Source organism: Panthera tigris, chromosome B4 (assembly GCF_018350195.1).
Source record: "Panthera tigris isolate Pti1 chromosome B4, P.tigris_Pti1_mat1.1, whole genome shotgun sequence".
Lineage (NCBI taxonomy): Eukaryota > Metazoa > Chordata > Mammalia > Carnivora > Felidae > Panthera > Panthera tigris.
The window spans coordinates 134,004,736-134,025,797 of NC_056666.1; the positions used below are offsets into that span (position 1 = coordinate 134,004,736).

At 48.8% G+C, this 21,062-nt stretch overlaps 1 protein-coding gene across 7 annotated transcripts in view; it reads right to left on the reverse strand.

Moving 5' to 3' along the window:
• Positions 1–21,062, reverse strand: part of TCF20 (transcription factor 20) — a 102,897-nt gene that overhangs the window by 32,988 nt on the left and 48,847 nt on the right. For all 7 annotated transcript variants that reach the window (XM_042993423.1, XM_042993422.1, XM_042993419.1 and 4 more), the window contains exon 2: positions 15,287–20,995. In XM_042993423.1, the coding sequence (XP_042849357.1) occupies positions 15,287–20,959 (5,673 nt within the window). In that variant the 5' untranslated portion in view covers positions 20,960–20,995. The remainder of the gene's footprint in view (positions 1–15,286; positions 20,996–21,062) is intronic.

Sequence of the window (21,062 nt, forward strand, 5' to 3'; positions counted from 1 at the left end):
CAGTAATTAGCATGTTTGCTCCCAGTGGCAGCTGAGAACCTGAGAAAAGGCTGCACCCAGCAGGAGCAGGAGCCCCGGCAGCCCAGGGAGAAGAAAGAGAATAGCCTTTTCTTGAAGTATAGAGATAAATGCTTATGGACAGAGTTGAAAACATTGAACTTAAAGTTGCACAAGACTACTTACTAGCGTAATTTTATTTTCCCCTTTGCTCAAACGGTGGATTGGGTTTAAGGAGTAATAATTACCTTTTGTGTTTAGCAAGGCATCTTTTTAAAGAAACTGCCTGCCAGGAAAGGGACTCTCTGTATAATCCTCCTCCTCTCCATGGCTCATCCCAGGAGTTGAGTCTATGCTTCCAGAAAACCAATTACAGGGAGCCGCTCATTCACAAGACGCTCGCATCTAACTGTTGACGATTTTGGTAACAGAAATGACAAACGTGCTGCCACCACAGGCCTCCTTTAACAGGACTCTGAATCTGCCCAGTCTACACAGGAGCTTCAATCTGCAAAGTTCCCAACCCTTGGAGGCCTTCTTCCGTATTTTTACTGCCTCTTGTCCCACTTGGCTTGTTTTATCCTTTCCTGCCGGATCTGCCTCCACCTCACCATCCCTCTCACCCACGCATCTGTCTTGTCTGCGAAGCCACCCCACTCCCGAAGTGGCCGGTTCCTCAAGGGCAAGGCCAGCCTGAAAATGGACAGAGGAGGCACCTTCATCCAGAAAAAAGGCAGAAAGGAACCTGAGAAAACTAGGATGTCTTGGGTGTATTTAAACTAGTGCCAGTGTAACTCTCCACAGGGCTGCTGGTCCCCACACCCTAAAGCCAGGTGCCAGATCCCAACAACCCTCTCTGAGGGCTTTATGGGGCCACTTGATGAAGCGACAATGTGTGAGACACCTCACTTCAGGTCCAAAGCCTCATGCCCTCCTTCCCAGAAACCTTGCTCTGGAAGGAAAAATTGGTACGAACCTGGCATGGAAACTGTAACCAAAACTGGTTGGCTGGCTTATGATGTAGCTTTCGTGAACTAGCTCAAACACACGGAGTGTTCAGAGTTGATTTTGGCCCGTCACCTGAAGCACGTGCTAACAATGCAGACTATGGCCATGACCCAGAAGGACTGAAGGCGCACCATCATCCCAGGTGTTTCTTATCCCCAAGAAAGTTTAAGAACTATTGGCTCAGCCCATCTTCATGGATATGTACGTATATTTTCTTCCTGATTTTCTACTTTAGAAGCTTAATCCCAGAATGGGAGATACTCAGCAAAAGGCCAATCTTAACTTCAACAGAGGAAGAAAATGGAAACTCAGATGTAATATGACTAAGATTAGAAATATTGACTAAATTCAACAATTACCTCTTCCACCTCCAAGCTTTTTTTTTATTTCTGTTTTTAATGTTTATTTTATTTTGAGGGAGACAGAGAGAGCATGCAGGGGAGGGGAAGAGGGAGAGGAGAGAGAGAATCCTAAGCAGGCTTCATGCTGTCAGCACAGAGCCTGATACAGGGCTCGATCTCATGAACTGTAAGATCGGAGTCAAAACCAAGAGTCAGACACTTAACTGACTGGGCCACCCAGGTGCCCCCACCTCCAATTTTTAAATGACAATTGACTGTTATGGCCAATCTCATTTTATTTATTTATTTATTTATTTATTTTTCTTTTTTAACGTTTTATTTATTTTTGAGACAGAGACAGAGCATGAACGGGGGAGGGGCAGAGAGAGAGGGAGACACAGAATTGGAAGCAGGCTCCAGGCCCTGAGCCATCGGCCCAGAGCCCGACGCGGGGCTTGAACTCACGGACCGCGAGATAGTGACCTGAGCCGAAGTCAGACGCTTAACCGACTGAGCCACCCAGGCGCCCCTCATTTTATTCCTTAAAACAACCTGATAGGGTGGTCCAGTTATTATCTCCGTTTTTACTGGGTAAAAAATTAGGTGGGGAGAGGCTAAAGGACTTGTCTACCATTACAACTTTGCAAGCAGCCAATCCTTATGAATAATTCAAGAATAGAATGAGACCTACAAGAGTCTGTAATCATTACCCCTTGCCAACAATCTCTTCTGGGGTCTTCAAAGACCTTTTCTGTTGGACAAATGCAAGAGTCCCTTTTTCTCTGGGCAGCCTGGTAAGTGCACAGTGGTTATGTGATAAAAAGGTGGCTCCATCACGTGGGTTCTCTTTCATGAGTAAGATTACAAGGGCAACAAATACATGATGGCGTTGGCAAAATTACTGAAACTGTTTGAAAATATATCAATGACTACGGCGCTTCAGAATTCCCAAGTCAAATTAAAGAGCTAAAGGCAACAATTGGTATTTGCTCGTGGTCTCAGAGCCTTTGAGGGCCCAAGGGGTGTGTGTGTGTGTGTGTGTGTGTGTGTGTGTGTGTGTGTGTGTGGGTGTGTGTGTGGGTGTGTGTGCGCGCGCGCGTGTATCATTTCCTGGGGTTCCCTAGAGTTAATCTGGAAGCTAATTCTGAATGTGATCTTCTAAAACTCACCAACAAAATCTTGTTGGCATATTCACAGTAAATGGAATTCTCTTTTTTCCAAAGGAGGGGGAGGGATGCGTCTGGGAGAATGGAATTTCCTTGCTGGAGAGATTAATACCCCCTGGAAGTGATTCACTTTACCGAAGAAAGGTGTCTAAGTCCCTGTAAAGCCTAGCCCTGCCAGGAGGTGAAGCTGAAGCAACAGCAGTTTACAAAGACACCTACCACAGCCCTATAGCCACCTTGCACAGTGCTTCTCCATCTCTACCGTGGGTGCTCAGCACACAACCCTGGTCTGACATGTCACAGTGGAGAGAAAGTCTCTTGGACAGTACCTGGCCCACAGTGAGTGTGCTAACTACTAATGACCATTTACGACCACCTGTGACGGATAAGGGGCAGGAGCACGTGGAGAGAGCCGGGTGAAGGGGTTGCTCAAAGTAGAGAATGAAGAGTGGTCCTGGTGGACTGTGGGTGTCAGAGGGCATGGGAGCAGGGCTTGGGAAAGCAGGGAGGTGTGGCTCTTAATATGTGCCTATTTCTCCCTCCGCTCACTCCTCAAATCCCCCAAGTCACTCTGACCTATTGGCACGAGCCTTCCTGACTCAAGTCAGGTGCGGCTTCTTGGTGCCTGCACAGACCCCACGCTCTCACTGCACTTTTCATAAGTGCTGATCTAAGCGAAGCTAGAGCTGCTCTTAGCCACAAGAAACCATCCATCAAAATTCCTTAGTTCTGAAAGGGTCGTACTTCCCTTGGATGGCTAAGAGGCACCTCAGACTCACCACGAACATAGTACACCTTTTGATTTCCCCACCAAACCGGTTCCTCCTCCAGGCTTTCCAGCGTCAAGAAACGGTATCGTGTCCGCCCCATTGTTCTGTGCCAGTCCTGCTCACACAGGCCACAGGAATTAGCTCCTGCCCACCTCTCCAACTTCATTACCCTCTCTCTGTATCCAGTACTGCCTCACCATACTGCCTTTTCTGTTTCTCCAATCCACCAAGCTCGGTTTCCCCCTACAGCCTCTGTATGCTCTGTCTACAGTGCCCTCTGATCTCATTATATAACGAGTGGCTCGTTATACCACTCCCACCTCAGCCTGTCAGGGAAATTTACCTGGACCCCCAATCTGAAGCAGCTACCCAGTCACTGTCTATAACATCATCTCATTTTAAATATGTGCACTGATTTGTTCCTGGCACAGAACAGATGCCAACTAATACTGGCTGAATGGACAAGTGTAAGGTGCCAGTAAACGGGGGCTGGAAGCCTGCAGGGCAAGGCTATGCTTGGGTTTTAGAAACATCGCCGCAGAGTGGGAGGCCTGGGTGGCTCAGCTGGTTAAGCACCCGACCCTTAATTTTGGCTCAGGTCATGCATGATCTTATACTTCACTGAGTTCAAGTCCCATGACTCTTGGTTTGGGCTCAGGTCATATTCTCACAGTTTGTGAGTTCAAGCCCTGCGTCGGGCTCTGTGTTGCACGGACGGTGCAGAGCCTGCTTAGGATTCTCTCTCCGTCCCTCCTCCCCTACTCTCTCTCTCTCTCTCTCTCAAAAATAAACAAACATTTAAAAACATAAGATAAAGTAAGTACTTTAAATGGCATCCAAAGGCCCACCTCCTACCACCAAACATCTGTTGCTCGTTACAGGTCTCTTAGGACAGCCAGCTAGACACAGGTTCACCCTGCCCTGATCAGCCATGTGTCAGGCACTATGGTCGGTTCAGTCAGGAAAAGTCATGATACATGGTGCTGAGTGGCACAACAGGTATGACGGCAGTGCTGGGGACTTGCTGCCTGGAGGACCAGGTGACAGGTGAGCTGGTTTTTTAAATGTGCTTTTCAAGAACAACAACAGTGGATTAAAATGCCCAGGCCTGCTGGGAGGTGCGAAGTCTCGTGTCTGCAAACACAAACAGTGTTTTTGAGGGGCTGCTTTTTCAAAGCACTAATATATTTTGATTTCTTCCAGAGGGAACTCTACCTAGAAACAGGCAAAGAGAACCAACTGGCCAACTATCCTACTGCTTAACGAACCATCATCCCACCAACTCAGCTTTTTTCAACAACAGCAGCAAATACAACTTACAAGCACACCAAAGGCCTACACCTGACACCCGGCTCAACCAAGATTTAAACTTCACAGAGACAGTTTTCCAAGCCTGGAGCCACCTGGCATCTCTGTGGAGCCAGTTACCATGAGTACGCCTGCGAGTGAAATGAACAAAGACGTTTTACTAGAAACTCTGCCACAGGCTGTGCAGTGAAACACGTAAGAAATGAAACGCCTCCAAAACTGATGTCACTGCAGCTGGGTCCCTCTCCCATCCTGAAGTTTGTTCTTTCAGACGGAAACGCGCCGTTGTGTTGACCTTGGTCTCACGCATCTGCTTGTGTGGCAGTTCTTCAGTTCTATTCTCTTAAGGCACATTTGACAGCAGTCTGCTGGCAACATATTCAAATTAAGTGTCAGCTCGTAAGCACAGTGGCCAAAATCACCCCACCGTACCTGGCTTACTGGGACAGGGTCATCCAGGGCTGACTTTCCTCTTCAGCTTAATTCTACCCAAGAAGCTTACTGATAGGGACATGCCTCCACTAAAAGGACACGTGAGGACACTTTCCAGGCCGGACACCAGCTCACAGTACTTGCTTCCTTTAAAACTACCTCGACGCCAAAGCTTCTAGGAATAGTTTAGTGTCCACCAACGAAGCTGCCTGATCTCCAACGAAGTTAATTGTACCAACAGTCCTCGGTCACCGTCCTATTTATAGATGAGAAAACTTTATCTAGGTGCTCTCCTAAATGCCTCCTTTAGGTGGCCCTCCTGAAGAAAGGGTTTCCATGGGTCCCCATTTCCCAGGTAACTGAAGTTATTCAGACTGGGGAAATGGTGCACACAAAAATGACAAACTGAGGAGAAACATTAAAAGTAATAGGGGACGACTGCAATATCACTAATCCAAGAAATAAAATTTAAAGGAAAAAATTAAAAATTTAAAAATACCCAATGTTGTTTGCCTCATAGTAAAATGTGGGCTCTCCTGTATCTGTGGATGATCACAGCTCAATACGATCCTTTTTGGTTAAACCGCAAGATAATGCCTAGCAAAACGCTTAAAATATTCACACTTTTTGACTTAGCAGCTTAACATCTGGAGGTTTTCCCTCACATAAAACTCCATGAATAGAAATGTTTACCGCCACATAAGAAATAGTAAATAAACTGGAATCCTCAATGTCTAACAGTGCAGGAATACTTGGCTAAATTACATTTATACACGTATTAAAACAAAATACCCTAAGTTACTATGCAAGCTAAAATTACAAAATTAAGTGAAAAAAGCCACACAGCTTTGTATCTATAGTTAATGGCAGAGCCTCTCTGGGTCTGGATCCTGGACTCAGTTTTGTCCAGGAGCACAAGGAGGCCCACCTCGGAGGGCTGCTGTGAGGTTTAAATGTGATAATTCACGCACAGCGCTTGGAAAGCACTCCATCCGTGTCAACAATTGTTACTACACTATTATTATATCTAGTAAAACAGGCACATGGACAAAATCTGGAAAAGAGGCAAATCTACTGGGCTGTCAGGATTTTGCCTTTCTTTTACCTACTGTTCCATTAGTTTTACGATATGAATAACACTGTTACTATTTACGCTTATGTAGAGAACATGTAATTCTGTCATAGAAGGTAGTTTGCCCTTTTATGACTCAGGAGTTAAGACGGAGCTTCCAGCCTGTGGACGTACCCAGCGCCCCCCGTAGAGCTCGTGTGGCCAGTCTGCTAAACCTGTTCTTCTTTAGTCCTTTCTCGGCTTTCCTGTTGCTTCCTAAATTTAGTCCTTTCTTGGCTTTCCTGTTTGCTTCCTGTGAGTGGAACTTCTCAGACCCTCCAAAAATAAGTGTCCGTGCATAGTGACAACCTGAACCTCATGAACCCTGAACCCATGTGACCTCAAAGTAAAGGGCTTGCACTTTGTCTCATCTCAGTTCAGCACATACAGGCCTTCAGCTACACCCTGGAACTCTGAGAAAATGGGGTGTTACACTGTGCACAATAGTCTTTTCCAGGCCCCCAAAAGTAATGTTTCATATCAGCTCTTTCTCACTATAATTAAATGCAATTTGGTATTCCACTGTGTTGTCAATAATGTCAATGTCTTGGAAAATTATTAGAAAGCCAAAAATAGCAAATTACCTCTTCTGTGCCCCCTCCCACCCCTAATCATATTGTAGCAATAATTAAAATGATAGCTTAATCTCTTTGATGGCTTTTCAGAGAATTCTCTAATGAAGGATTTTTTTTTTTTTTTTTAATGACACAGATCTCATGATTTCCTATTTCTTCCCACTTTCTTGCAACGTGGATTAAGTTTACTGGTTTTACACATATCCAAAAAGCTAAATAAAAACCAGCCAGTCCTGAGGAGAAAGTACCGTCCTGGAGACCCGGAGCACGGTCGCCCCGAAGCACGGTCGCCCCGAACACGCAGACTCGGCTGAGCTTTCACGCCTAGTGTTCCCTCCTGCCCACAACACGTTAGCTGCCAAACGAGGGTCTCCCTTCTCTTCCTCATCCCCTCTTTGCTGCTACTGGGGTCCTACCCACCCCCTCCGCTGACCCGCTCGCTTGGATGGGAAGCCTCAGCATCATTCCTCACTTTCCTTTACCTGCCACACCTAGTTGGTTTTGGATTCTATCGACTTTAAATTCCAAAGTGATCGTCGTTATCTATCCGCTCCTTCCGATTCCCTTCTCTGCCACTTCTTCGGCCCGTGTCATCTCTATGTAGACTAATGCCACAGCCCTTCAACCAGAGACCTGCCTCTTCATCTCTCCCTGCGTCTCTCCTGAGTTGCCCTCATAAGACCAAACCCAATCGTGTGATGTTACACACTCAGAAACTGCTAGTGGTTTCGCACTGCCCTTAAGTCACAGGCTCAATCCTCAGACTACAGTACAGCCCTCTGCAGTCTTCATATACTATACGTGTTACCTTTTGGTGGGGGCGGGTGGTGGAGTGTGATGGTTCTGAATCATTCTGTGAATTCTTTATTATTCTGGATCTCTGGGTGCTGACCCATCAAAAATGTTTATTTAAAAAATAATTTTAAGGGTGCCCGGGTGGCTCAGTCGGTTGAGCATCCGACTTCGGCTCAGGTCATGATCTCACAGTTTGTGAGCTCGAGCCCCGCGTCGGGCTCCGTGCTGACAGCTCGGGGCCTGGATCCTGCTTCGGATTCTGTGTCTCCCTCTCTCTCTCTGACCCTCCCCCACTCGCACTCTCTGTCTCTCAAAAATAAATTAAAAACTGTTAAAAAATTTAAAAAAAAAGTAACTTTACTACTGGGTAGACTCTTTACTTTGGCCTTAGGTAATCACTATCGAAAAATTGCCAACTCACAAAAAAGAACATTAATGCTCTTATTTAATGGACAAGGCAGATTTTATTCCCTTCTTTCCATCTCCTCTCCTTTGAATAATCTAATTCCTGAGAATGTCCGCGTGGGCTGCTGCCATATCAGAAGACACTAACCAATACAGCACCTGAAATGCCACACGCCCTGCTCTCCCCAAACAAGAGTAAAAATGAAAAGAAAATGGTTGTTTCACATGCAGGGCAGCCTCCCTTCCTGGAAGAAGCACTGACGGCCCACGGACCACAGCTCCCGGGGTGAGCCCACAGGAACGCACCTTCACGAGAGCACGAGAAGGCCACTCTAGGGCAGACACCGGCCCACAGCCTCGCCAAACATTACTCCGTGCACCTTCCCAAGGGTCACTCGTGCTCCTGACAACCGTCTTCGCAGCAGGCGCTCTCAGTCTCCATGTTTTATAGATGAAGAAGGGGAGGCACACGAGCTAAGTAAGTGCCTTGAGCAAGTGACTGGCGAGGAAATGCCAAGTCCCGGATTCACACGAGGCAACAGGACTCCAGGGCTCTCACGGACCGCCACCTCCCCGCCGCTGAGCGGAACGGCAAAGGCACAAAGGCGAGGAGGATCTCTGAGGGTACCACTAGGCTGACTGGATTTTCCCTTATCAGACTTCTTTTCAATAGGAAGATGGGAAGACACCGGCCTGCAGCTGGGGGCCTTCAGGTCCTACAAAACTGGCCTTGGCCTGGGGCAAGGGGCGGAGGACAGTATGGAACGAAGGAAGCCCCACGTCCTGGAAAACCCAAGCTCTCGCGCGGGGAAGCGTGTGGCACGATGCGTGAATCACATCACCCTTCCTGACAGAGGCCGGGAGCCCTCCTGCCAAGTGCCGTTTCCCACACACCAGTGTGGGACCTGGGGCCAAGGCTCCCCGACGCTGAGGAGGGAGTGAGGGGCGCTTCCAGCGCTCAAACTTCAGAGCTGTACCGGTTTTCTAGAGGGACCCAGACAGCTGCTGACGTGAAACGAATGCCTACCTCTGCGTGCCATCTCATCACCTTAGCTCTTTTAACACATCAGCAGTAACCAGTTCAACGGCTCAGGGATGACTTATTTGGCCTCGTATGGAGTCACCTGTCGATATTCTTGTTTATGGTCCTTTACCTTTGGCATTTAGTCTATTCCTTATAGCTTTTATTTTATAATCAGGTGTAAAGTTTCTCTCATTATCCCTCCACCTCTAAAAGAAACAGATTTTAGGAAACTTCTTTCAATTTGTCACAACGTATTCTGTAACACAATATAAGCAACAAAATTCAAAACTGCAAATTTCATGATACTCCTTAGAATTCAGAAAAACCAAATCCTGAAAGAAAGTTAACCTTTCTCTGGAGGTTAGTGTCAAGGTCATCACAGGTCGTGTTGAGAAAAACAGGTAATAAGATAATCACACAACTCTGTTATCTGCTGAAAGTCACAGGAATAGAGAGATGCATGAACCCCGGTGCCTGAATGGGTGATACAGACAGGCTGGGACAGAGGTGTGATTTGTGGCAACAATGATGAAGTGACAGCCAGAGAGACGGGACCAGAGAGGAAGGCAGTGTAAGGAAGCCAGGGCAGGGGGTAGGGAGGGGTCCAGGGGAGGGACCGTCACCGTGGGGCATGCGTGTCCAGTGAGTCAAGAGCAGAGACCAGGAGCCTAGTGGGAAACCTTCAGCAGGACCTGGGCAGCCTCCATGGGTGGGTGACAGTCCATTACTCACTCAGGGAACACAAACGGAAATTCAGGGAGCATAGGACAACGCCTTTATTTCACACATAACCAGAGAGGCAAACTGACCTGTTTTTGATCATTTAACATGCAGTTACGTTTTCATAATGTAATAGATATATTGATACTTTTACACTTGTGAAATTATGTTGTCACAATTTAAAAATTAAGGAGAATATTAGCCTGTTAGAGATGGTGGAAGGATCTATTTAAAGTTATATTAAAAATAAACTTTAGGGGCGCCTGGCTGGCTCAGTCAGAAGAGCATTCAGCTCTTGATCTTGGGGTCATGAGTTCGAGCCACACGTTGGGTGTAGAGATTACTTAGGTAAAACTTAAAAAAAAAGAAAAAACAAAACTTTAAATGGAATCTTTAATACATCGATTTAAAAAAAAAATATTAACCCCAATCTAGTTAATACACACTGTGGGGTAAAAACTTTTTAAATTCCCATGGAGGTTGTTAAGAATCTGTTTGGAAGGGGAGTGGTCAGCCGGGGCAGGGGGGGGGGGGGGGGGGGGGGTTGTGGAGGGGAAAGGAGGGAACAAGCAGGCCAGCTCTTCCCCAGAGCAGGGCACACCAGGGATCCCTGTCTGCTGCCACAACCCTGAACCCTGAAGGCCTTCACGTTCTAAAAGTATCAAACACGGTTTCTGTACACCGAGTTATGCGTATGTCTGTTTCGAGACAACTGCCTCTGTCACAACATTGTGTCAGATCAGAGGTCACTGTGGGCTCACATATACAATCGGACCAAGGTAAATAAACAGAGGTAAGAGTCAGACAAAACCAGAGGACTGTGCAGAAATGAACGGATTAAGTCCCACACTCAGAAAAGGAAGGAGAGCAAAGGCCATCTGCTTGAACAGGAATGTTCTAGTTTTCAGCAATTTTCACAGTGTGACACTTACAGGGAGGGAACTGCTGTCTCTCGAGGACTTCATATTATTTTGTTATAATATTATGCCTGTCAAAACACCTGATAAATACACAGGCCAAAATGGATCTCTAATGAAATAGATGTGGCCTTATCTCAACATGATAGGATGCTTGTTAAGCGCACTGCAATTGAACGCATCTGCTAAAACCTAAGACAAAACTAGACTCAAAGTGGCCTTGACAAATTGAAACAGCATCTATCAAATTAAATAAGAGAAGGCAAGTTAGTGTAATTTTAATTTGTTCTCAAGTACATAAGGAAAAGGAGAATAAAAACCGGGCAAATAAAACAGAAAAAGAGCCTGTAGTCATAGTGGAACATCGGTCAGCTCAAAAAGCTAAAGAAGCATAATTTTTTAAACCATTTTTAAAATCAACACATCCATCCGAGTGTGTTTCACTAAAGCCAAATCATTCTTTATTCTGAGGGTAATGGAACGGTGCTGTCTCCCTTCCTATCTCATTGGGTGGCTTGTGGGAATAAAACAGATATGCAAGTGTACAGAGAAATTAAATTCAATATACAAAGCTAGCATTCTACTCCAAAATGGATGTTAAATAAACAGAACGGAATTGAGGGAAGAAAAAGCTTAGTAATTTTTAAAGGGTGATGGCATTGAGAGTGCAACATAAGAAGATAAAGATTCAGCTGTAGTATGACGTATATTTAAGATTTGTCATGAAACTACTATGTTCTATGTCAATTATACCTCAATTAAAAAAATAAGATTGATCAGCTATTTGTCTGAACCCTGTTATTAAAGGAGATGGTGGAATCTGCAGCCCTGATGGGGCCACCAGAGAACCCAAAAATCTAATTTAGAGCCTCTAGTATATGGAAGAAGCATAGGGACAAAATTACTGCCTTTATGCCTTTTACCTTTAAATGGAGCATTCCAACTTTTTATCCCTTAGGACAGATGATTAATTTGAAGTACTTTTGAAATAGCTGAGGCTGAAATTAAGATTTTATTTTTTAATGTTTATTTATTTTTTTTATTTTTGAGAGAGAGAGAGAGAGCACAAGCAGGGGCGGGGCAGAGACAGAGGGAGACAGAGAATCCCAAGCAGGCTCCAGCTGTCAGCGCAAAGCCCGACGCAGGGCCTGAACCCAAGAACCTTGAGATCATGACCTGAGCCCAAGTCATATACTCAACTGACTGAGCCACTCAGGCGTCCCTGAAATTATTTCTAAAAAACAGAAACCACTTTCAATTTTCTCCATCTAAAGTGCTTCATGTTCTCCTAACCACCTAGTCCATGGCAGCGGTGGGATGGGGATGGGCCAGAGAGAATGATTTATCATATTCAGTCTATTTGTTCCAACTATATAACATGCCAGATTTTACTTTGGGATCAAAGCTGACAAGTAGTAAATAAGCTAAATTGTGACTTTCTGAAGACACAGATTCCCAATTAGGAATTTTAAGAGGCAAGTTTGCTGGTCACCAACCTTTCTGGGGTGGAGGGACTTGTGATTTAGTGTGGTCACATTATTCTCGGGTGTCTTCTACTTTCTATAAACTAGATGTGGGCTGAGACACAGGATTTAGGGATCTGCTGGGCAGGAGTCCACCTGCTGACAACCGGTTACCAATGACTGCCCCAGAACGTTCAACAGTTTAGACATAAAAGTTACTCTGAGAGGGGCACCTGGGTGGCTCAGTTGGTTAAGTGTCCGACCTCGGCTCAGGTCATGATCTCATGGTTCATGAGTTTGAGCCCCGCATGGGGCTGGCTGCTGTTAGCATACAGCCTGCTTTGGACCTTCTGTCCCCCTCTCTCTCTGCCCCTACTCCACCGGTGCTATCTCAAAAATTAACATTTAAAAAAGTTACTCTGAGAGAGATTAATAATATTCTATGTTGTAATAAAGAAAACACTGGTAGGGGTGCCTGGGTGACTCAGTCAGTTAAGCTTCTGACTCGGTTTTGGCTCAGGTCATGATCTCATGGTTCTTGAGATCAAGACCTGCATTGGGCTCTGCACTGACAGTGCAGAGCCTGCTTGGAATTCTCTCTCTCCCTCTCTCTCTGCCCCTCCCCTGCTTGCCAGTGCAAGTGCACATGTGCTCGCTCTCAAAATAAACAAACACAGAAAGAAAGAAAGAAAGAAAGAGAAAGAAAGAAAGAAAGAAAGAAAGAAAGAAAGAAAGAAAGAAAGAAAGAAAGAAAACAAACACTGACAGGTGGGCAGGGACACATACCTGAAATAACAAACACAACAAAACAAACCACCAAATATGGCAGGCAGGCCACCAGCAAGATGAGTACTGAGGCCACCAGCTGATAGAGTACTGAATACTCAGGATTGACTATTTACAGAATTTTGTACTTAAAGGTCTTAAATGTTAGGTCCCTTTAGGACTTGTGCATTGTAAAATGTCACATGTGTACAAAGTAAATGTGTTTCAAGCCTGGGGATTGGGAGCAACTCTGGTGATGGAGAGGAAAGGAGGGAGAAAAAACTCACGTGGGGGGAAAAGGTCTGAGAGGGAAAGGCAAGCCCCTTGTGTGACTGAATCAGAATGTTCTAATTTAAATTATGTTATCAACTTCACAGGGCACCTGGGTGGCTCAGCTAGTTAAGCGTCTGACTTTGGCTCAGGTCATGATCTCACAGCTTGTGAGTTCAAGCCCTGTGTCGGGCTCTGTGCTGACAGCTCAGAGCCTGGAGTCTACTTCAAATTCTTTGTCTCCCTCTCTCTCTGCCCCTAACCCACTCACATTCTGTCTCAGTCTCTCTCAAAAATAAACATTAAAACATTTTTTTAATTAAAAAATATATAAACTTCCCATTAATTACATTCTTTACTACAGTTTACAGTTTTGATTTCCTTTTTATCAGAGACTGATAAATTCTGGAGACAATACAATGATAAAATATACTGCTTTGGGGAGAAACGTAGGGGGAGAGGAAAAGAATGTCCAAGGATACTATGATCCTGGCTGACATAATCCTTCTTCACGATGATTAAAAGTCATCAGTATATTTGTCCAGCGTGATAAAATTTAAATATATATGAATACAAAAACTCTTGCGTGATTCAATATCGTAGACCCAACATTCATTTCCCACATCTGTTCCCCTCCCAGAAAGAGAAAGGGAATAGCTTCTATGACATGGACATGAAGGACAAGGACATGAAGAATGGGAGAGGAAACAAACACCTGAGAGATGTCCCAATTTCCAGACGCTGGAAATCGAACAAAGAGGGCGCGAGCCAACGGTCTGAGAGGCACAGAGAGGAACGAGTGCAGCAGAGGAGCCACTAGAACGCCAGCCACTGTGGCACAGAGCCTGGAAAGGCACAGGCGTCTCAGAAAGCGGGGCCAGCAACCAGGTCGTTGGCTCAAAATTTTAAGAGGAGTTAGGTCTCTAACCCAACCCAATTCAAGCAGTCAATGGTCCACCTCCCAGAAGGATATTTGGAAAAGAGAAGTTTCTTGAGAGTATCAGAAATAAAGATAAATAAATCTTTATTTAGAGCTGAAGAGAGTGTGGAGAAATTAGAAAAGGCAGAGAGAGAGAGAGAGAGAGAGAGAACGAACCCAGGAGAGAAAAGGCAAAGCCAGAGGATTAATTCAGGAGGTACAACACCTAACTGACAGGATTCTGGAAAGAACAGAGAAAAGAGAAGGAAGGAAAGTATCCAAGAAACAACACACAACAAACTTCCTCAGCTGGAAGGCAGGAGTTTACAGTCAGCAAGGGCTGGCACAGTGAGTGAAGAGACCCACCCCAAGGGCAACTGAGAGGATCCTCAAACCTTCCAGAGGAGGAAGGCAGCACACACACTAAAGACTGAATCGTAACAGCTCCTGTCCCTCAACTGCAGCACTAGAAGCTAGAGGACAAGTCAGGAGTCAGGACTTGAAGGCAGTGAGAGAAAATTATTCCAAATCTAGAATTCTATACCCAGCCAAAGCTCGATTAAGCAAGAGGATGGGATAAAGACATGTTTTCGCGTAAGACAAGATCTCAGAGTATTTACCTCCCGCCACCCTTCTCAGCAAACTCCTAAGGGATGATGATGTCCCGTGTGAGCTGAGGGCGCAGGCTAAGAAAGGCGAAGACATGGGGTTGAGGAAACAGCGTTCACTGGAGGACAGAAGTGAGTGATGATGACGACGAATGCCCCAGGACAACAGTTACCAAACAGTCCTAAACAGTAAATACCCTGACTGTCAGGTTTGGGTCAGGGAGATGTGGTCCAAGGAAAGCCATAAAAACATGAATTAATAATTCTAGAGAAATGGAAGAGTTTTAGAAGAAAGGAAATATAACCGTGGTATACTTCATAAGCGTTACAGAGTCAGATGTTGAAAAACGGGGGAAAAGGATCCGTGAATAACACAGATAGCGGTAAAAGCTTATTGTTTAGAAACAGGAAACTGGCAGAGGAGTGGGCGGTCGGGTTCGAGGAGGGGTGTGTTCTGGTAAGCGGTGCCGCACCCACGTGACTTTGTAACCCAGGGACCCTTCTTACCGATAAAACAGACGTTAAACAAATCTTCCAAATTACTTCATTTTCTGTCCATCGTTTGAGCCTAGGGGCTTTAATCTGGAGGGATTGCCATGCGCTACAGAACAACAGGGCTGGAACAAGCGAAGGCGGAAGGAACCGCCCAGAAGGGACAGAAAGAGCAAGCTGGGAAGGGGCTTTGCACTCACCATCTCTCTGGCTATTTCCAGCGCCTCCTGCAGGCCATAGAGCCTGCCGCACACCAGGTAGATTCCGTTGGCCCAGAGAATACAACCCTCATGGACCCAAAATTCATTGCTGTCAAGAGGTAGTTCAGGGATTTGTAACTCCAGCTCGGGGCCACCTTCGGAAGTGGTGGGCACGGAGGGCTTTGAGTCCAAAACGGTCTTTTCGCCGCCGCCCTCGGTGGTTGCTTTCTTACAAGGGAGCCCCCTGGACAGGGACCGAGGGCCCCCGCCACAGTCTTCCGAGCGGTGTCGCCGCTTAAACCTGGGGTGGGCGGCCAGGCTCCTCTGCTCCTTCTGCTGCTGCTCTTCCTCCTCCTCAGTGTCCGTCTTGGAGCCGTTGGACGCGCTTTTGTGCCGTACCTTAACCTTGCTCTGCATCTCCGTGGCCCTCTTGGGCGGCGGATTCTTCGGGAGAGTGGCTGCGTAATCTTGGGGATAAAAGGGTCCAAAGAGGTCGCCCATGTTCCGGTAACTGGCCCACTTGCCACACAGACAGCAAACCAGGTGCCCCATAACAGAAGACTCTGTCACGACGGGGCCCTGCAGCATGAAGGACGAAGCCGGGAGCACCTTGCTTTCAGTGCTGCTGGGCGGCGGGGTCAGAGACCTCTGACCCTTCCGACCCCTCACCAATTTGGTCTGTTCTTCTTCTTCAGCATTGATGATTGTACACACGGCTCCAAGTTCACACTTATTTACTACATGGATATAAGGGAAAAAAGACTTGTTCTTGGCGTCGGTTTTATCCAGTGGCTGGGTGGCATACTTTAGTTTGATCTCAGGTTCTTGGGGTTCCACGATGGGAACCGCCTGTTTGGTTTTCCGCTTCCTTGGCTGGGCCCCAGGCTTCCTTCTCTCCCGCCTTTGCCTCTGCTTTTTTGGCTTTGGCTCTCCATCTGCAGAGGTTTCTGGTATCTGAGGGGGCTGAGGGGGTGGAGGTGGTGGCTGCTGTTTCTTCTGCTTGTTCACACTACCGATGGGTCTCCCCTTCTTCTTTCCTGACGGGAAGTACCCCTTCGGGGGGAAACCCTCTTGTTTGGGGGAAATCGTCACTGTATCACTCTCCTTGTCTTCAGCCTTGGGGTTTGCCTCAGGGGCCGACACGCCCGCTGGAGGTACATTCTTTGCGTCAGAAAAGATTAAAGGCGCAGTCCCACCAAGGGAACCGTCTGGTCTCCCCTGGTTACTCCCAGGCTTCTGTGAGGTGGTGGACGTCATGGTGCCAGGGGGTTCCTTTCCAGCGGTGACCGTGTCTGGGTGTGTTTCGGTCTTCACTTTGTCGTCCCCACTGCCACGCCACTCCTCGGAAGACCTCGCCAGGGGCTTTTCTACGTTCAAGTCCTGGCTTGTGGGACAGACTAGGTCAGATACCAGCTCACCTTTTCTCTTCTCCATCTCGGCGTCCGGAACAGCCACACTCCCACCTTCGGGAGGGCCACTCTTCAAAGACAGTATGTCATCGAGAGTAACCGTGTCTCCCCCAGCCTCCGCGCTGTTCGAGGATGCACTCCTCCTAATATTCGGGGACGTGATCTTCTGAACTATAGCCTCCAGTTTCAACCCCCGTCCTTTCCGAGGGGGCAGTATTTTGGTCTTAGCAGGGCTCGTGAGGGTGACGGCAGGGCAGTTCCTACTATCTGGACTCGGAAGGTCCTTGGAGGATTCTCTCTTAGGGACAGACTTGACATCCTGACTGTGAGAAAGATGCGCATAGGAATTGAATGCTCGATCGGCGCCTTCTTTTGGTGGGTGAAGGAGGCGCCCTTTATCTTCGGTGTTACTGTTTTTCACATCTTGTGACTGCCTCTTGCTGGGGATGGGAGAGATAAAGGAACGCACCCGCCTCCGCATGATTAAGGGGTTTTGAGAAGAATGATCCTCTTGGCCTGGAAGCCTGAGCATAACATTGCCGGGTTTGGATGACTGTGCGGTCTCGGCGAGCCCGTGCCCGTCGGCCTCGTGGGGGGGTCCGTACCTTTTCTGATTGGACATCCCCGGAGGGCCGCTGCTTTTGGCTGGAGAAGTCTGTCGGGAAAGATCCCAACAAGATTCTTGTTGTAGCTTCTGGGAGCCATGCTTCAATTCAATGCCTTTGTTAGACAGACCGTCACTAGACATGAGGCAGCGCCCGCCTTCCTGAGCGCTGGGGTCGTGGTAAGTCCCCATTGGTGGGCCATACATCATACCGTCTTTGTCGTTTTTCAGGGGGCTCCGCACCCTGTCGAGAAACTGCTGCTGCCTCGGGCTCTTCCGTGGTCCCTCCTGCCTGTGCTGTGCCGCAGAGATTACTCCCTGAGCAGAGCTGCTGCTCCAGTCTTTGTATTCCTCTTGTTGCTGTTGGTACATCTGTCTCTTATAATGGAGCTGAGAATTCAAGCCTGCGTTGGGGTCCCCATAAGCATGAGCCCGCGTATTTGTGTGGTAAGCGGAGGCCAGGCTTTCTGAGTTGGGAGAGAAGGGAGCGTGTAAAGAAGTCCGGTTGGCCCTCTCCGAGAAGGTCATGTGTGGGTTCATGTGATGAGGGTCTCCCCCTGGGCCTCTGCTCCTCCCAGGAGACATCTTCAGTTTTTCTGAGAAGTCATGATATTGCGAAGGGGACCGACCCCTCATGCCCTCCCGACCACCGACTCTGCCAGGGACCCGCCGCATTGGCGCGGGTCTGCTGTCCTGTGGGCCGTAGTCTGAGATGGAATCGTGGGCTGCTCCAGGGCTGGCATTGCCGCGGTAAGACTCGTGCTTGATGCTAGCAGGATGGCAGTGGTCTCCGGATTTCTTGTTGTTGAAACTAGCTTGAGATTTGGGTGGTTCAAAGTCTTCTTCTTTTATCTGCCCGCTCTGGGATTTCAGCTTTGTTTCCATGGATACCAACCCACCCGGAAGAATGACCGACTGACTTAAACTTGGATTGAGCCGTTCACTCCTTGCAAGTCTGGCGTCAGCACCCATGTGTCCCAGTGAGTGAGCCCCCGGGTCCCTGACAATCTGTCTTAGTGGAGAAATATCACAGATCACTGATCTTCTTTCAGAGAGGGAACCCCCGGGCTCATGAGCCGATGACTGGGGCTCTATTTCAAACTTTCTGGGAAGCGGATAGTCAGCCAAATTGATCTGTTTCATCTCAGGAGCCGTGCCGCTTGACTTCCTCTCCCAGGGGCCCCAGTGCGGGTTTTCTAGTAGGGACCCAATGCTTTTGTTCAAAAGGCCCCTGCTAGCCAATTCATTGGTTTGACTGACCAAGACGTTAGGCCTCGTGGCTCCTTCCAGGCCACCAGCCATGCCCTGATGCTCCTGAGTGCTCCTAGAATATCTCCTGTCAGGGTGGTGGTGGTAGCCCTGAAGCACTTCCTGCAGGAGGCTAGGGAACTTCTCATTTCTACCCTTTCGCTCCCCGTGGCCAGTGAAATCACCCTTATCTTGTCCCGTAGGATACTGAGGAAAGCTGCTGACGTTTCTTGGCACGGCCGACCCGAAACTATCTTTGTAACTGTAGCGCAGGCTTCCAGGAGATTTGCTGGGCTCACTTCTGCCTATAAAACCAGGACCCACCGCGGAGTGCCCGCTCTGGCCATTTCCCTCTCCATTGTGGTTCGAGTTATTATCTCCATTCTTGTTTCCTTTGCTCCCGACCCCCGGGGGCTCTGGCTGCGGGACTGATGGGTGACTGGTCTCCTTTGCCCCACCAGTGCTGGGTGGCCTTTGAGTGACTGCAGGATCATCCTCTTGGGAGCTTTTATCTTGCCCACCAGGCTTTTCTACCCGACTTGTCATAGCTTCCCGGGAGACAATCACCCCAACCGTCTTCTCATTGACTTTTGGGTTGCCCTCGGATGACAACGGCGTGTCCTTAGCGCCTGGCGAGGCAGCCTCTTCGCCGGCTGCGGGACTGGCATTGAGTCTGGGGGCTTCGTTCTGAGTGCCTTGCGCTGGTGAGGAGCCAGCTTTCTCGGAGGCTCCGCCCTTGTAGGTGGTGTCGGAGCTGGTGCTCTGGCCACTTAGCTGCCTCACACGCTCGCCTTGATCCTCAGAGCTGCTGGAGCAGCCTCCGTCCAGCGACTCTGCCATGGGGGACTTCAGTTGTTCTTCAGGCTGTGAGGAGCCTTCGGAGTTTGTGCAGCTGTCTGCTTTCTTAGAAGACGAGGAGGGCCTCTTGGAGGTCTTCTTCTGAGGCGTCAGGGCATCAGAAAGTAGCATGTGCTGAACGGTATTAGGAAGATTGGCCACTTGAGTACTCAGGGCGCTCAAACTACTCAGCCCAGGATCTGTCAGTCGCTTTTCTGGCACTCCTTCTAGCCCAAACCCTTTGAAGCCCGCAGCATGAGAATTAGGGCTGGGCATCATTGAGGGGGTCGGGCTGAGCTGGGGCATTAACTGTAAAATCCTGTTTCTGGAACCCATGGGCACACTGCCTTGCCCGCACTGGAGGCTCTCCCCACTCTGCATTAGAGGAGACGGGGTGGAGCTACAGCTCGGAGACTGAACCACCGAGGCCGCGGGGGAGGGGTTCGAGATGGGGCTGAAGTTCTGGTGGAACTGCATGGGGGACCTCACAGGAACCTCGGGCTGGCTGTACTGGCCCACCTGGCCCTGCAGGGGCAGCTTGGTGGCAGCGTTGGTGTACTGCATCACATGCTGAGGGGGGTGCTGCTGCGCCTGCTGCGCCTGCTGCTGCGGCTGCTGCTGCTGCGGCTGCTGCGTCCCTGGTGGAATCTTTGCCTGTTCAAAATTCTTCATAGATTGAGGCTGATAGCCGTAATTTGATTGTGTCCCATAGGCCTGCGCATTAGAACCCACGCCGTGTCCTTCATACTGGGATCCAGCGTTCACGCTGTAACCGCCGTCGTAGCCCTGTCCGGACTGGCTGAAACGCTGTGGCGAAGGGAAGGAGGAGGAGGAGGAGGCGGCAGAAGACTGGTAGTGTTGGCCGAACTGACCCACTCGGAGCTGGTACCCGGCGGCAGAGGACGGCAGAGCTGAGGGCCGCTGCATCGGCTGCAGATGGGACGAACCAGACGCTGGCTGGCCAGTGGCTTGCGGCAGAGGCTGATGGGACTGGTAGAGCTGTTGTCTCAACTGCTGTACCTGCTGCTGCTGCTGCTGCTGCTGCTGCTGCTGCTGCTGCTGCTGGCTGGAGGCCTGCTGCTGGTACTGAGCGCTCCCTGGAGAGAAGGGCCCCGTGTAATCCTGCTGATAATGAGACACACCACCAAGGGCAGAGTGCTGTGCTTGAAACTGGCCCACGTGACCCTCGCTCCCATACTGATTGCCAAAGCTGCTCCCCTGGGGGGGTCCGTAGCTCTGCACAGGCCCCGAAGGCCTTCGCTGAGGCGGCTGCGGGGTTCCCGTCGTCACGGGGTCTTTGCTGCCCGCCATGTAGTAAAAGTCTCCAGCCTCCTTCCTGAAACCCTGGTAGCCCTGGTGGCCAGAGGTTTCGCTAGCCATCGCCGCCGCAGCCGCCGTTCCTCGTCGCCCACCGCCGCCGCCGCCGCCACCGCTGCCGCCACCTGCACCCCCAAAATTCTGGAACATCTGGGCCTGACGAGGGCTGAACTCTTCTATCCGGGATGAGCCGTGTACCTCCTGCGGGTAGCTCTGTTGGTCTCCGTGGTAACTGCTTTGCTCCCGGAAGGACTGCATACTGTTCAGCAGCACGGCAGCAGGCCAACAGCCCTCCTGGAAATGGAACAGGAGACAGGAAAATATCAGACACGCATCTCCTCCGTACAAAGAAAATCAAGTC